The sequence below is a fragment of the Vanacampus margaritifer genome, chromosome 5 (genome assembly GCF_051991255.1).
Source record: "Vanacampus margaritifer isolate UIUO_Vmar chromosome 5, RoL_Vmar_1.0, whole genome shotgun sequence".
Lineage (NCBI taxonomy): Eukaryota > Metazoa > Chordata > Actinopteri > Syngnathiformes > Syngnathidae > Vanacampus > Vanacampus margaritifer.
Window position 1 is genome coordinate 27,027,039 of NC_135436.1, and position 13,076 is coordinate 27,040,114.

At 44.2% G+C, this 13,076-nt stretch overlaps 1 protein-coding gene across 3 annotated transcripts in view; it reads left to right on the forward strand.

Moving 5' to 3' along the window:
• cdon (cell adhesion associated, oncogene regulated) overlaps window positions 1-13,076 on the forward strand; it is an 86,080-nt gene that overhangs the window by 56,551 nt on the left and 16,453 nt on the right. For all 3 annotated transcript variants that reach the window (XM_077565960.1, XM_077565961.1, XM_077565962.1), the window contains 4 exons: window positions 9,507-9,646; window positions 11,200-11,478; window positions 12,690-12,836; window positions 12,932-13,075. In XM_077565960.1, the coding sequence (XP_077422086.1) occupies window positions 9,507-9,646; window positions 11,200-11,478; window positions 12,690-12,836; window positions 12,932-13,075 (710 nt within the window). The remainder of the gene's footprint in view (window positions 1-9,506; window positions 9,647-11,199; window positions 11,479-12,689; window positions 12,837-12,931; window position 13,076) is intronic.

Consider the following 13,076-nt stretch of genomic DNA (forward strand, 5'->3'; position numbering starts at 1 on the left):
AGTTTGACTCTACAGACGTTTATTTCTGTGGAACTATCCAAAATTATTCGATGAAAAACTCACCTATATGTGAATTGTAATTGTGGTGGTTGTTAGTGGAATCATCTGGAAGCCAATTATTTTTTAAGAGTAATCTGGTTGGTGAGTTTTGTCAGTGTTTTGAGAACATAGTAGACATTTTCAAAGGGGGCATCAATTGCTCAGTTTGTCTTTGGCGGGGGATTACTGTAACGACTTTCGAAAAAAAAAAATGAAATGAGAAACATGGGCCGGAGTGATTGCGAAGGCAAACAAGCAGCCTCTTTTCTTCAAGCAGCGGGAACAGATGTTCTGCAACAGCCGCTGGAAGGCAGGGAGGGCGAGGCGGTACCGGCTGGACGCGGGCCCGGCTCGGAGGTCTGCTTCTTCTCTGAGGTTTTGCTTGTTGGTGTAATGAAAATACAGACTCGCTCTAAATATACACAGATTCCGATAAGGGGATGCAAACCACAAACACACAACTCAAGAACTGATCGTGGAAGTCTACGTCAAAACGGGTCTTCTTCAACCGGCTGCAAACTCGTCTGAGCTGCGTGAAGCCACCTCCTTAAGCCTCGCTATTTGAAGTGACTATAAATACCCTTTATTATGTACTTGGAACCATCTGAGGGAGCGCCTTTTGGCGAGTTGTAATGTGCCGTATGTGCGTTGAACATGTTGCTGAGCGCCACATGGGCCGGACCAGGGTGAGCGAAATGGCGGGCTTTGACGCACAACAAAAATACCTTGTCATTATCGGGAACAGTCGGGGGTTCATCGTGTCTGGTGCGGAATTTAATTCTCCTGCATCCTCAGCATCTTCCCGTTTTGCGAGATTCCCGAAAGTGACCTGACTAAATATGCCTCGGCGGCAGGCCCCTAGTTTGCTCGCCTTTTTTTTTTTTTTTGCGAGAGACCGCAGCTTTCTATTTCAAATGTTTCGAAAGCCAGAGAGTCACATCTGACTTTGGTTTTGGCGGGGACCAGCAGGACTATATTAAGGCCAAAACGAGCGGCCAGTGACGACTGGGACTTTTGTGTCCTGGCGGCCTGCTGGATCTGGGCTGAGCTGGAGCTCCCATCGGGTGTAATAGGCCAAAACCCATAAGGGTTGTTTGGCACAAATCTGTGGAATATTGGCCTCCTATGACAATCAATCACTGCTGTCTTGATTGCAATCCACGGTAGCAGTTAACGAGATACGCAAAACCATGCGTTCTCTATTAAGATGCCAAAATTACTGGAATTTCAAACGTATTGAAGCACTCATTTTTCCAGCCTGGTGGAACCGCACCCTATTCACTTTCGACTGGTCTTTATCACTATATGCATTTTTTTTTCCCATGTTTGTATCATGCATCAAAATATTTCCCACCTAAGGGTAAAAAAGGTGGGAAAAATTTCATGGGATGATTGTAATGACCAAAATTTGGGCCGCCTTCCTCCATGTTTTTACTCTTCTGCGGTTCATGTCTTCTGTCTCAGTTTTCCACAGTTGTGGTGTTTACTGGCCGGGGACAACTTCTACTATTATAGGTGCTAAAAATGGCAATAATATTAACAATTTAAATGGTTGCCGTTAGCATTATTGCAGTATTTGATTGCAGTTTATCAGTAAACCGTTTCATCCCAGTTTTGCTGTCTTCCTCTTTGCGTCCTATTCTGATATCTGCAGAAGCCCGTTTGTTTCCCCCTGCCTGACGTAACGGAGGTCCGTTGGCAAAGCTCCGCGCAATTATGGCCTACTGTGACAATCAATCACTGCCGCCGTCTGTGTTGGGGTCCACAGTAGCAGCTTACAAAAAGATGGCACGCGCTACACCAGACCATGCGTTCTCTGTTATTATGTTTCATTTGTTGTCGTGAAGCCTTGTTATTCTTGGCCACGACTGAAACATGTTGGACTTCTTAGAGGTTCTCAGCCGGTGCCAGGAAGCTGAGACGCGGCTGTTTATTGACATCAGCCGCTTTTGTTTTGTGATCTCTCGATTGGCGCACAACAAGCAAGAGCAGCGAGGATAAACATTTAGACAAACTATACGGAGCGTTTGCGCACTCTATTTGGGAATGCATATTTGTCTTTGGGTGCTGGTCTGTTTGGGTTTTTGCAAGAGATTTGTGCGTCAGTGAGGAAGACTAATTATATTTAACCTCTTTACAAATGTTTGTTTTTGCTCTGGCGCGCCAACCGGAGCGTTTACAGAGCAGGTTCTCTATCCTGTAAATCCTCTCTCCCCCTGGCCTCGCAATGTGAGCGCCATGAATCCGCTACACAGACCCATTTATCACAAGTTTCTCCCTAAGTCTGTTTTCTTTCTACTTTCTTTAAAAAAAAAACAAAAAACATTAATGATACTGTATTTGTTTTCCAACTTTTTGGGCATCGGCCATGGATCTTTCAGGAGGAGGCTGACCAGAGACTGTGGTCTTCCACTTGTTGCCTCGGAGACATGTGCACTGATGGAATCCAGGAGAGTCGAGAGGGAAGGCGGTTGTGAGAGGCGGGTGGAGGGTGGGGGGGTTCCGGGGGGGGGGGACGGGGCAGCTGGATCAGATCACTGCATGCCCTACACAACAGATTCCTACTCCCCCCGGCGAAGGTGGACTTTCTGGCAAACTTGATCCTCCCCATGCATCAACGCCTTTTCCCCATCATCTCTGGAGTCAAGGCTGACTTGGAGGAATGTCTCACCTGGCGCAGGGAATCAGACTCTTGGCACATGTCGGGGGTATTATAACACTCCCCACGGGCAAGAGGGTCCCCTCGGGCATTCCTCTCTTACATCGGAATTACCTTTTGGTCCGAGCAGGCGTCCCGCTGTGGGCTGAAAGGCCTGTGAAGTCAGCTGGAAGGACCCAGAGCGCTCCCACAAAGGTGTCGGGTTGTTAGTTACTTTGCAAAAGGGTCCGGAGGTGGCCTTGTATGGCGGCGATACCCTGGGATCCGTTTCCCGTGTCCGAGGCCCTTATTGAGTTTCGTCACTGTTGGCTAATCCGGCTCTCGGAGGACCTTGGGAAACGAGCGTACCTCCCACCGGCCCCCGTTTTGCCCCCCTCACAGATTCCCAAGGGAAACAAGACATTGCAGAACAATCTCCAATTAAGAGCAACCTTACATACTGTACCATTCAGCCTCAGTCTCGCCGGCCTCCTCCCCTTCTTTTGCCTCTCTGCTCTCTCGGCCAAAAAGCCTCAGGGTGGAATTAGCGTTGTCTCCCGAGTCTCAGCCCTGGCACTTTTGGGAAGGCTTGGTGTCAGAATAGGGGTAAAGGAAGTGGGGGACTGTGGTGTCCTTGGTAAACAGGGCTTTGTGGGATGTGACTGTCTGATCCCCCGGGGCCTCTTTCTTTCCGTCTTGATCCCGCATCGTAGCCACGACGTCTCTGCCGTGGCGTCTTTGGACCCTGAGACCAGTCTAACCTCCCTATCACCCCTGCGCCACCTCGACTGTCGACTCTCTGTCCTCCTACTGCCTACACCCTCCACAAGTTTAATGACTTTCCCCTCTTGTAGAAAGGTCTCTTCTTCCTCTGCCGCTAATTCCCTACGCTGATTCCAAATCACGCCTCTTTCTTTGAGCGGGTGAAGCAGACGGCATTAGCCTGGTGCTTCTACTCATTAGTTTCCTCTGTGGCCTCAGGCTGCCTCACCATGTTCATCCTGATAATTAATGGACCCCCGGAGTCTCTTGCCACAAGGAGACTCCTCCTTGGAAGTACAGTGGAACCTTACAAATGCCCTACCTTATGAGTTTTCCGAGTTACAAGATGTTGGTTGGTCACACAAGCATTACAGTACATAGTAATTGCACTTCACACGAACTGGGTTAAGGAATTAATTAAACTCGACGTGCAACTGTAGCTGGGACTGAATGATCAGTGTGTTTATTGGCCGTTGATGCAAACGCGGTCCTTATCTAAGAGACAAATGAAGACGGCGTTGAAGAGTGGGGAGGGGAGTTGAGGCTGGGCAAATTTTCACCTCTTCGTACCCTCATCCCCTTTTCCGGCTTCCCGTCTTCCTTGTTTTTGCGTTTATCTCCCATCATTGCATCTGTCCTTTCCGCCGGCTTTGCCTCCGTGTTGAGTTAAGGAATGTAGACTCCCTTCGTGGATCCGAGGGGCGAGTGTGGGCAGGTTCGGGGTATAGCACGCTGGTCGCCTTCTGTTCACAGGTCAGATTAGTCGACCGCCACACCGGGAGTGACCTTCAAATCATCCCCTTTAAATCGGCCTATCCTTCAGTGCCAAATCGTGTTGTACAATTGTCTGGATTTGGTTTCTGTGTCGGTGTCAGTGCGGTGAGGAGATTTGATCTCATTCCCACTGGCCCACATTGTTTGTCGTTGGCTTCCATTCGTCTGTGCCGTCTTGTGAAGCCGAGTCAAGAGCACCAGTTGCGACCTGTTTTGCCTCTGCCCCGCGGCTCTTTGATGCTCCACCGCATCGCCTTTTATTGTCCCTGTTTAGCCAATGGGACAGGGATATGGGCCGGGCCCACATGGAGGCTGATGGTGCTTTGAGGAGTTCCCGCAGGTGCTCTAACACCCCACTACACTCGAACCCCCCTCTCCTCCTCTGCTTTCCCCGAGGGCAACCTGTCAGTGTGTTTATTTTCTCCCGTGTCAGGGGGGATGGATGGGGCTATCCCTGCGTTGGAGTTCTGCAGCAAAGTGAATAGAAGGTGCTACCTCCCTTACAAGTAACGCCTCATTTGAGGACTGGTGGCATTAAGATAAATGTTAAGATTTAGTAAGTTTCTTGAGAAAAACTGATGTTTTCTTTTGCCTGCATGCACTTAAGCCAAGTGCCAGTCAAACATTTGTTAAACATACATCAGCTCAGTTGCCCCTCCTCCCTAAAAAACCTTTACACATGAACTCCTTGACACGTTTCTCATTTCTTTCTGTAAATCTGTATGTATGTGTAGCAGACTAATGATAATACCTTTTGGATTTTGCTGGTCTGGACACCTCTAGTGCTGTGTTAGTGCTAGCATTCGTGCTAATGCTACTTAGCAAACATTTTTGATTACAATTTCCACTTTGCATTGTATGGCAGGTGGTATAATAAGGAAAATGTTTGTCTGTTATTGTTGTCGATGTGACTTCTGGTAATAGTGATGTATTAGCCAGAATGCCTTTTGTGTTGTATAAGCACAAGCATTGGTGATAATTATGGATGTCACTCTGTAATATTTTTGGGAATCGATTATGCTATAAAAATAAAAATAACCTTTTTGCATTCATTTTTATTGCTAAATATGTGCCGTATGTTATGTTGCTATCGTCACTCCAAATCCACTGCTTTATGCGTGTTAGTTAGCATTGGTTCCAACTGCGTTTTGTGCATTTCTTATAGCGTGAAAGATAGCTTAACATTGTGAAATTAGCTACTTTGCCAATATTACTTTCCTGGCTAGCTCTCATGCTGTGCCTTTAGCATTTGTGCTAACATTACTGTTCAGAGTTGTATGCGATGCCTGTAGCTTTAAGTTGTGACGTTAGCTAGTTATAAAGAAAAATTAAGTGACTTTTAGCGTAATAGTAATGTTTTTGTGGTATAGTTCGGCTGAACCATCCTTGACATGCTTTGCATTTGTGCCAACATTTCAGCTGTATGCAGTACCTGGAGCTTTAAATTAAGTCTAGTTGGCAAGTTATAAGAAAAATAACGTGACTTTTACTGCCGTAGTGATGCCAGAACATCTGCTTTTCAATCTATAATACTTTTTAGATCAGCCTGGACACTTCCCCTGTGGTGTTAGCGCTTAGCGTTTGTGCCAAAGTTACATTTCAGAGTTGTTTGGAACATTAAAGTGTGGCTGTGTAGCTAGTTGTAAGTAAAATAAAGTGACTTTGGTTGCTGTAGTGATGCCTGGACAGTTTTTGGGAGCAGGCTGGACACCTTTTCTGTGGTGTTGTTATCCCTTAGCATTGTTGCTAGCATCATTCTGAAGTATTAAATCACAGCTAGTTAGCTAGTCGTAAAATAAAGTGACTCTTCTGTTGCCTTAGTGATCCCAGATCATCTGCTTTTCAGTCTATAATAGTGTTTGGACCCGCCAAGACACCTCTCATGTGGTGTAGTGCTTAGCATTTGTGCAACCATTACTCTTCAGAGATTATGCGTTGCCTGGAGTATTAGTTGGCTAGCTATAAAAAAAATAAACTGACTCTTTGCTGCTATAGTGATGCTTCATCGCCTCCTTACTTTTCTGTAGTAAAGGTGGAGTAGCTTAAATATCCCTTTTGTTGTGTTAGCATTAGCTTTGTTACCAACTGTCATTAAAGTAGACTAGTTAGAATAATGATAATAGTGTCTATTTGTATTCCGCCACAGTGGGTAGAACTGCTTTACCGCGTCTTAACGGCACAGGTAGCCTCACCCTGAGCATACGTTGCCGCCAGCATCAGTTGGACCCTCGCTAATGGGATTTTGGGGTTGACACCAGATATCCTAGCGGCGTATGCGTCTTCATGGTGGCGGATGTCAACGAAAAGTCAAACAGATAAGCGGGAAGATGGATGCCCCCGTGCGTTTCCTCGCAGCGCCAGATGGACGGGCCCGATAGGCAGCTGTGTGTGTGTTTACACAAGGGCGACCGGTCGCCATGGCACTCGCAGGAACGGACGGGAGGCGGCAAAATGTAGTGCTCAAGGGCCACTTTTTGATTTCTTTAAACTGACAGATAGCCTTGGTCATTTGTAGATGTGGAACCAGGTAGCCTCAATGACCACATGAGTTCTAAAAATAGCTCACAGTGACGGGTAGTGATGGCAAAATGAAGCTTCATGAAGCATTTGCGATACTTTTTGACTCCTCTAGATGGTGCTCTTGGTTTAAAAATAAAGGCAAGTGCCATAAAAATTGATTACATTTGCATTGCATCTTTGAATCATGAGTGCCATCTTGAGGAGTCAAAAAGTATCGCAAGTGCTTCATGAAGCTTCATTTTCCCATCACTAGTGACGGGATACATTTAGGATTTCTTGGAATGTTGATGACGTAACGCTCATTTGAAAATGTAAATACTTGCAGAAATTTATAGAAATATAGTGTTGCATATTGATATTTATCTGTTTCCTATTGTGCTAAATCATCAGTCTTCACATAAAGAAATATCATTCATTCATTAATAACTTGATATTTCAGAAGTGTTTATCAAACTGGTCGCCCTTCATATTAATCAGTCCGCAAGAAGTAGTTCTCAGGTTGGTGACCTTTACAGTAGAAGCGCTGTGTGTTGCCGGTCGCATGTTTTGTAGGCCCCCGTGTCTTATTATTGTAATTATATATCATGAATCCAGCAAGCTTGGGGGCCTGTCCCAGCATGCGGCGTGGCGATGTGGGTTTGATGAGACGCCACAAAGTAGACTTGAAACCACATTACACAGTAGCACACTGAAATCCAAACTCGGTCGCCTTTCGCGCTTCCATTGTTTCTTTAAGCACTTTTACACCTGTTTTTCCAGGAATGTATGTGTGTGCGAGTGTGTTTGAGTGTCGGATGTGTGTGTAAGTTTGTGTGTGTGCAAGTTTGTGTGTGTGACAGTAATATTGTACTCCAACTAATTACCTTCTCATCACAGTCAGACAGTAATGATTCTGAATCGTTTACATTTTGCCAAATGCGGCTTTTAAGTAGCATTACATAAATTGCCTTAGCTTGGCTTGAGCACCCCGCCGAACCCACCCCCCCCCCCACCCCCATCTCGACCCCATCCCGACACCCGTCATCTTTTTAATTTGCTCCCCCGGCTTGGCTCTTCCGCTGAAGCATCGGCATCAATATCACAGCTGGGCGGCCATTGTGGGGCTCGAGTCCTGGTTACCGAGCAGGAACCCCGGGATCAAAGCCTGGCCTGGATTACCCTCGGAAAGAGGAGGAGGAGGAGTAGGAGAAGTGGGCGGGGGGCTTGCTTGAAAAGGACGGAGAATTGCTTCTTATTACGCCCCCCCCCCCCCTTTTTTTGGGGGGGGGTGATCCAGCTAGGTCCAGTGAGGGACGTCAGGCTAGGGTGAACCTATGAGGATGCACAACAGTGTGACAAGAAAGTGATATAAAGACAGTGGCCGCATACTCCCTCAATAGAAATTGGTGTCAAGGAGGTACAGTGGTGCCTTGAGATACAAGTAGGGATGTCATAATTGAATCGTTTTATTATTTATTTATTATTATTCCATCAAATGATCGGATAACATTTTATTTCACCTTAACTCTTTGACTGCCAAAAACGTTAAATAACGTTTAGTAAAATCCTATGGAGGAGTGCCAAAGACGTTAAAAGACGTTTTTTTTCAAAACAGAGGTGAAACTAACCATTTTCTATTGTTGATTACTGAAAAACGGAATAAGGTAGAAACAAACTTTTTTTTCTGATGAAAGATGAGAGTCCAATCTTTCATTTGGTAGTATGTGTGTTTCCATAGTCCAAACACATAATTTTCTGTGGACCTTGAAAGATCAGTCAAAAATGCTTAAATCGGCTGGCACCCACGGCATCCCTTTTCTGAAAACGGTTGGCAGTCAAAGAGTTAAAGTGTACAGTATTAAAAAAAAAAAAAAAAAAAAAAAATCCTATTAATGTTTATTAACAAATTATTGTTGTTTATTTTGTAATGTAGAGTGATTTAAAAACAAGTAAACACAAATTAAGCGATAAGGATTACTTGCCAACCTTTTGGAAACGTATTCAATTTCTGGTTGGAAAGTTTTCCAAAGTAAAAGTAGATCTTTTTCAAATGTATTATTTTGATTTAACACAAAATGTCTGCTTTCATGAAGGACTATGCAGAAAAAAAAATACTGTTAAGAGGCTGAAATATAATTTGGTCAATTTTAAGTTAAACAAAGGTGGGAAACAGTTAGATGATTATTAAAGTAGTTGAGTTAATTTGATGATCAATTAATTGTTATATTAATCAATTAATTTTGACACTTCTAGATGCAAGTTTTAATGTGTTACTTAACTCAAAATACTTTACTTACTTGTTTGGTAGAATTATGTGAAGTTGTAGTAAACATTTAAAAGACTGCAAGTCAAAGTGCTTTAGTAAGTGAACAACTCTAATTAACATTGATAAACTGTCTTTCATAAAAAATCACGGTTTGTTTATTATTTAGCATAATCCCATCCTGCACTCTAAAAACAGTTGGGTCAAAAATAACCCAATTATGGATAAAAAATGGACGATACACTTTATGGGTCAATTTGACCCAATTTTCTAGGTTGTTTTATACAAAATGATTTTTTTAGTGAAGTGGGCCCGTCTGCCTTCTTCCATTTTTTGGTTTTGTTTGTTTGTGGCCCTAAGTGGAGAAATGTTGTCCGTCCTTGCTCCAGGGGGTGCAAAGAGGGGCTCAAGAAGTCAAGTGGTGTCATGTGAAGATTAGAGAGATGCTCCCCATTGTCTCCTTTTGTCGTCGTGGCAACAAGATGGTGTCTGACGTCTTTTTTGTTTTTCTTGCCCCTCCTCTTCTTCCAGGTTGGCCAATCGGAGGAGGGCGTGCACACCGGGCTGTCACGGCTGCCGGCAGGGGTCGGAGGGCGCCATGGACGGTGGCCTCAGGGTCTTCCTGTCCACTATGCTGTGTCTCAGCCAGTCCCTGCTCATCGGCTGCACACGTCAGTTACCTTTGGTTATTTACCTCTATCCAGCTCACTGTCTGTTTACAATCTATCCATCTCATACGTTTGTGCACCTTAAGATATGAAAGTTTTCCCCCCAAAGTTGAGTTTGATTCCAAATATGACGACCTTCAGTTCCAGTCGAACTTGGTGAAGGTCATTATTTGAGTGTAAAGCAGCCAGAGTTTCCTTACTTTCATGGCCTCAAAGCAAAACCTCCCACTCGCGTTTTTGTGTGCTTAACGCATAGCAGTGCAACACTGGAGAGTCCGCGTTACTTTTTTTCTTTTTCTTTTCTAAACTAACTCCTTCACCACGTTGACACCTAGCAGTACGATTCTCATTTACACTTGTCGAAGTTCGAATTTGTTGATCTGTAGCTGTCACAGATAGATGGATGGACGGACGGACGAATGGATGGATGGTTGGATAGACGGATAGACGGATAGATGGATAGACAGATGTATGATGGATGGATGGATGGATAGACAAACGGCTAGACAGACAGATACATAGATAGATGGATACATAGATGGATGGATGGATGGATGGAAGGAAGGATGGATGGACAGACAGTTAGATAGACGGATGGATGGATAGATAGACGTATTAGACGGACGGATGATAGACAGCTAGATGGATAGACGGATAGACAGACAGATGGATGATAGATGGATGGATAGATGGATAGACAGACAGACGGATACATATATAGATGGATGGATGGATGGACGGACGGATAGATAGATAGACGGATGGACGGATGGATGGATAGATAGACATATTAGATGGATAGATAGACGGCTAGATAGATAGACGTATTAGACGGACGGATGATAGACGGCTAGATGGATAGACGGCTAGCTGGAAGGATGGACCGATAGATGGATAGATAGACAAATGGATAGATAGACGGACGGATGTGGATAGACAGACAGATAGTTGATAGATGGATAGACAGACGGATAGATAGACAGACGGATACATAGATAGATGGATGGATGGATGGAAGGACGGATAGACAGACGGATGGATAGATGGATGGAGGGATGATAGATGGATGGATGGACGGATAGATAGACATGTTAGATGGACAGATAGACAGATGGATAGATAGACGTATTAGACAGACGGATAATAGGCGGCTAGATGGATAAACGAATAGATGGACGGATGGATCGATAGATCGATAGATGGATAAATAGACAAATGGATAGATAGACGGACGATAGCTAGACGGATGGACAGATAGATGAAGGATATACAGATAGATGATAGATAGATGGATAGCTGGATGGATATTAGATAGATAGATCAATAGACTGCTCATTTTGTCAACACACTTATGAAATAATTGTGTGGATCTCGTGACTCCAGTTTGAGAAGCACAGTTCCACAGCGTTACCTCCTCTTCTTCTGATGTCAATTTCCGAAGCTGACGCAGCCAACGACCGTCCCGCCTACTTGCGCATCACGTCAGGATTTACCGCCTACTGGAAAACGTGGTTTTACTCCCTTCATTCATCATCCGCTGTCTTTCCCCCCCTCAGCTCAATATCCGTCTTTCCGCTCTGAGCCCGCCTCACTGGTGCAGAGTCCGGGTTCGGCGGCTCGCCTGCGCTGCGCCGTCAGCCCCTCGTCGGCGGCGCTCTCCTGGCGCTTCCGGGGCGCGCCACTGCTCGTTGACACCTTGCCCGGCGTGGAGCTGAAGAGCGGGACGCTCACCATCGCCTCCCTGCAGCGCGCCCACGTCGGCGTCTACCAGTGCGTGGCGCGCTCGCACCATGGGCCGGCTGTTGCCAGCCGGTATGCACGCGTGGAATTGGCGGGTACGTGGAGTTTTCTTTTTGCTTTTGTTCAAGCAAATGTGTTAGAAATTGTCACGTTTTACTTGAGTATGATTCAATTAATGTACTTTAGTCAAAGTAAAAAAAAAAAAAGTATAGACTGAACTGTACAAAAGTACAAACAATAAAAACTATTTTTTGGGCAATTACAGTTGACCCTGATATATTTGCAGTTTGGCACTGGTGGATTCACATATTCGTCGATTTTATTATATATTTTTTCAGTTTAAATAAAATAAAATAAACTCAATTTGGAAAAAAAAAATTGGGGGGGGGGGGCAACGTAGAAAACACCATCTCCATTTAAAAAAAACGGGGGGTAAGAAAAAAACTTAAATAATAATAATAATAGTAATTATAATAATAATAATAAATAGATACATAAATAAATTGATTCACATATTCATCGATTATTTTTTTTTGTCCCCAGTTTAAAAAAATATTTTTTAGATATTTTCTCAATTTTTAAAAATAATCTTATTTATTATTTTGGGAAGCCAATCTGGAAAACTTTTATTTTTTTTTATTGGGGGAGTAAGAAAAAAGTAAAACAAAATAATAATTATAATTATAAAGAGTAACAACAATAGTAATAATAAATAAATAAATGTATTCACATATTCATCAATTTTCTTCCTCTCCAGTTTAAAAAAATATTTTTTAGATATTTTCTCAATTTTTAAAAATAATGTATTTGGGGAGCCAATGTGGAAAACACTACGGTAATTGGACATATATCCCCATTTAAAAAAAAAAAAAAAAAAAGTAAAATAATTATAATAATAATACATAATAATAAATAAATAAAATAGATAATAAAATGGTTGTCAATTATATGTGTATTTTTGCTATTTATGGGCCGGTGGGAGTTTCTGGATGCCGTCAGACCCCCCTTTGCACGCCACTGCTTGTAATACAGAATACTAGTGTATTTAAGTAAAGTACAGATCCCTGAAAATATACTTGAATGACCAAATATTTGCCGTTTGATACTTCCCGCCACTGCATTAAAGTATTGAGGCAAGCCACGAAGTTGTTTTTGTAAAGGGGCGAGGACGCGTGCCGCTGAGTGGCGCCGGGAAGGAAGCAGCAGGACTTTTGACATCCTTAATGAGCCTCAGGGTTTTCCTTTCCTCAGTCATAACAACACTCGCCACTTCCTAACGTTCCTTCTCCTCCGTTGGGCCTTGCAGAAATCTCCGAGTACCAAGACAGCCGGCGGCGCTCGCTGTCCGTCCAGGAAGGCGACCCGGCAATCGTCGAGTGTCCTCTGCCCACCAGCGTGCCGCCGGCCTTCCCCAGGCTACGAGTGCGAGGCGAGCGCGTGGAGGCCTCAACAGGTTCTTCTTTTTCTTTTGTGTTTTCTTTGGAGGTTGAAGACGAATTGCAACTTGTAGGTCACCGGTTAAATTAAATTGATCTGTCCTTTTTTTAGACGACTACTTGGTCCTTCCATCCGGCAACTTGCAGATCCGGTCCTTCTCGGCGCGACATCAAGGTGTCTATAAGTGCGGCTCGTACAATCCTGTCACGGGGGAAACTGTCACACAGACCCACGGTACCAAAATCTCTGTCCGACG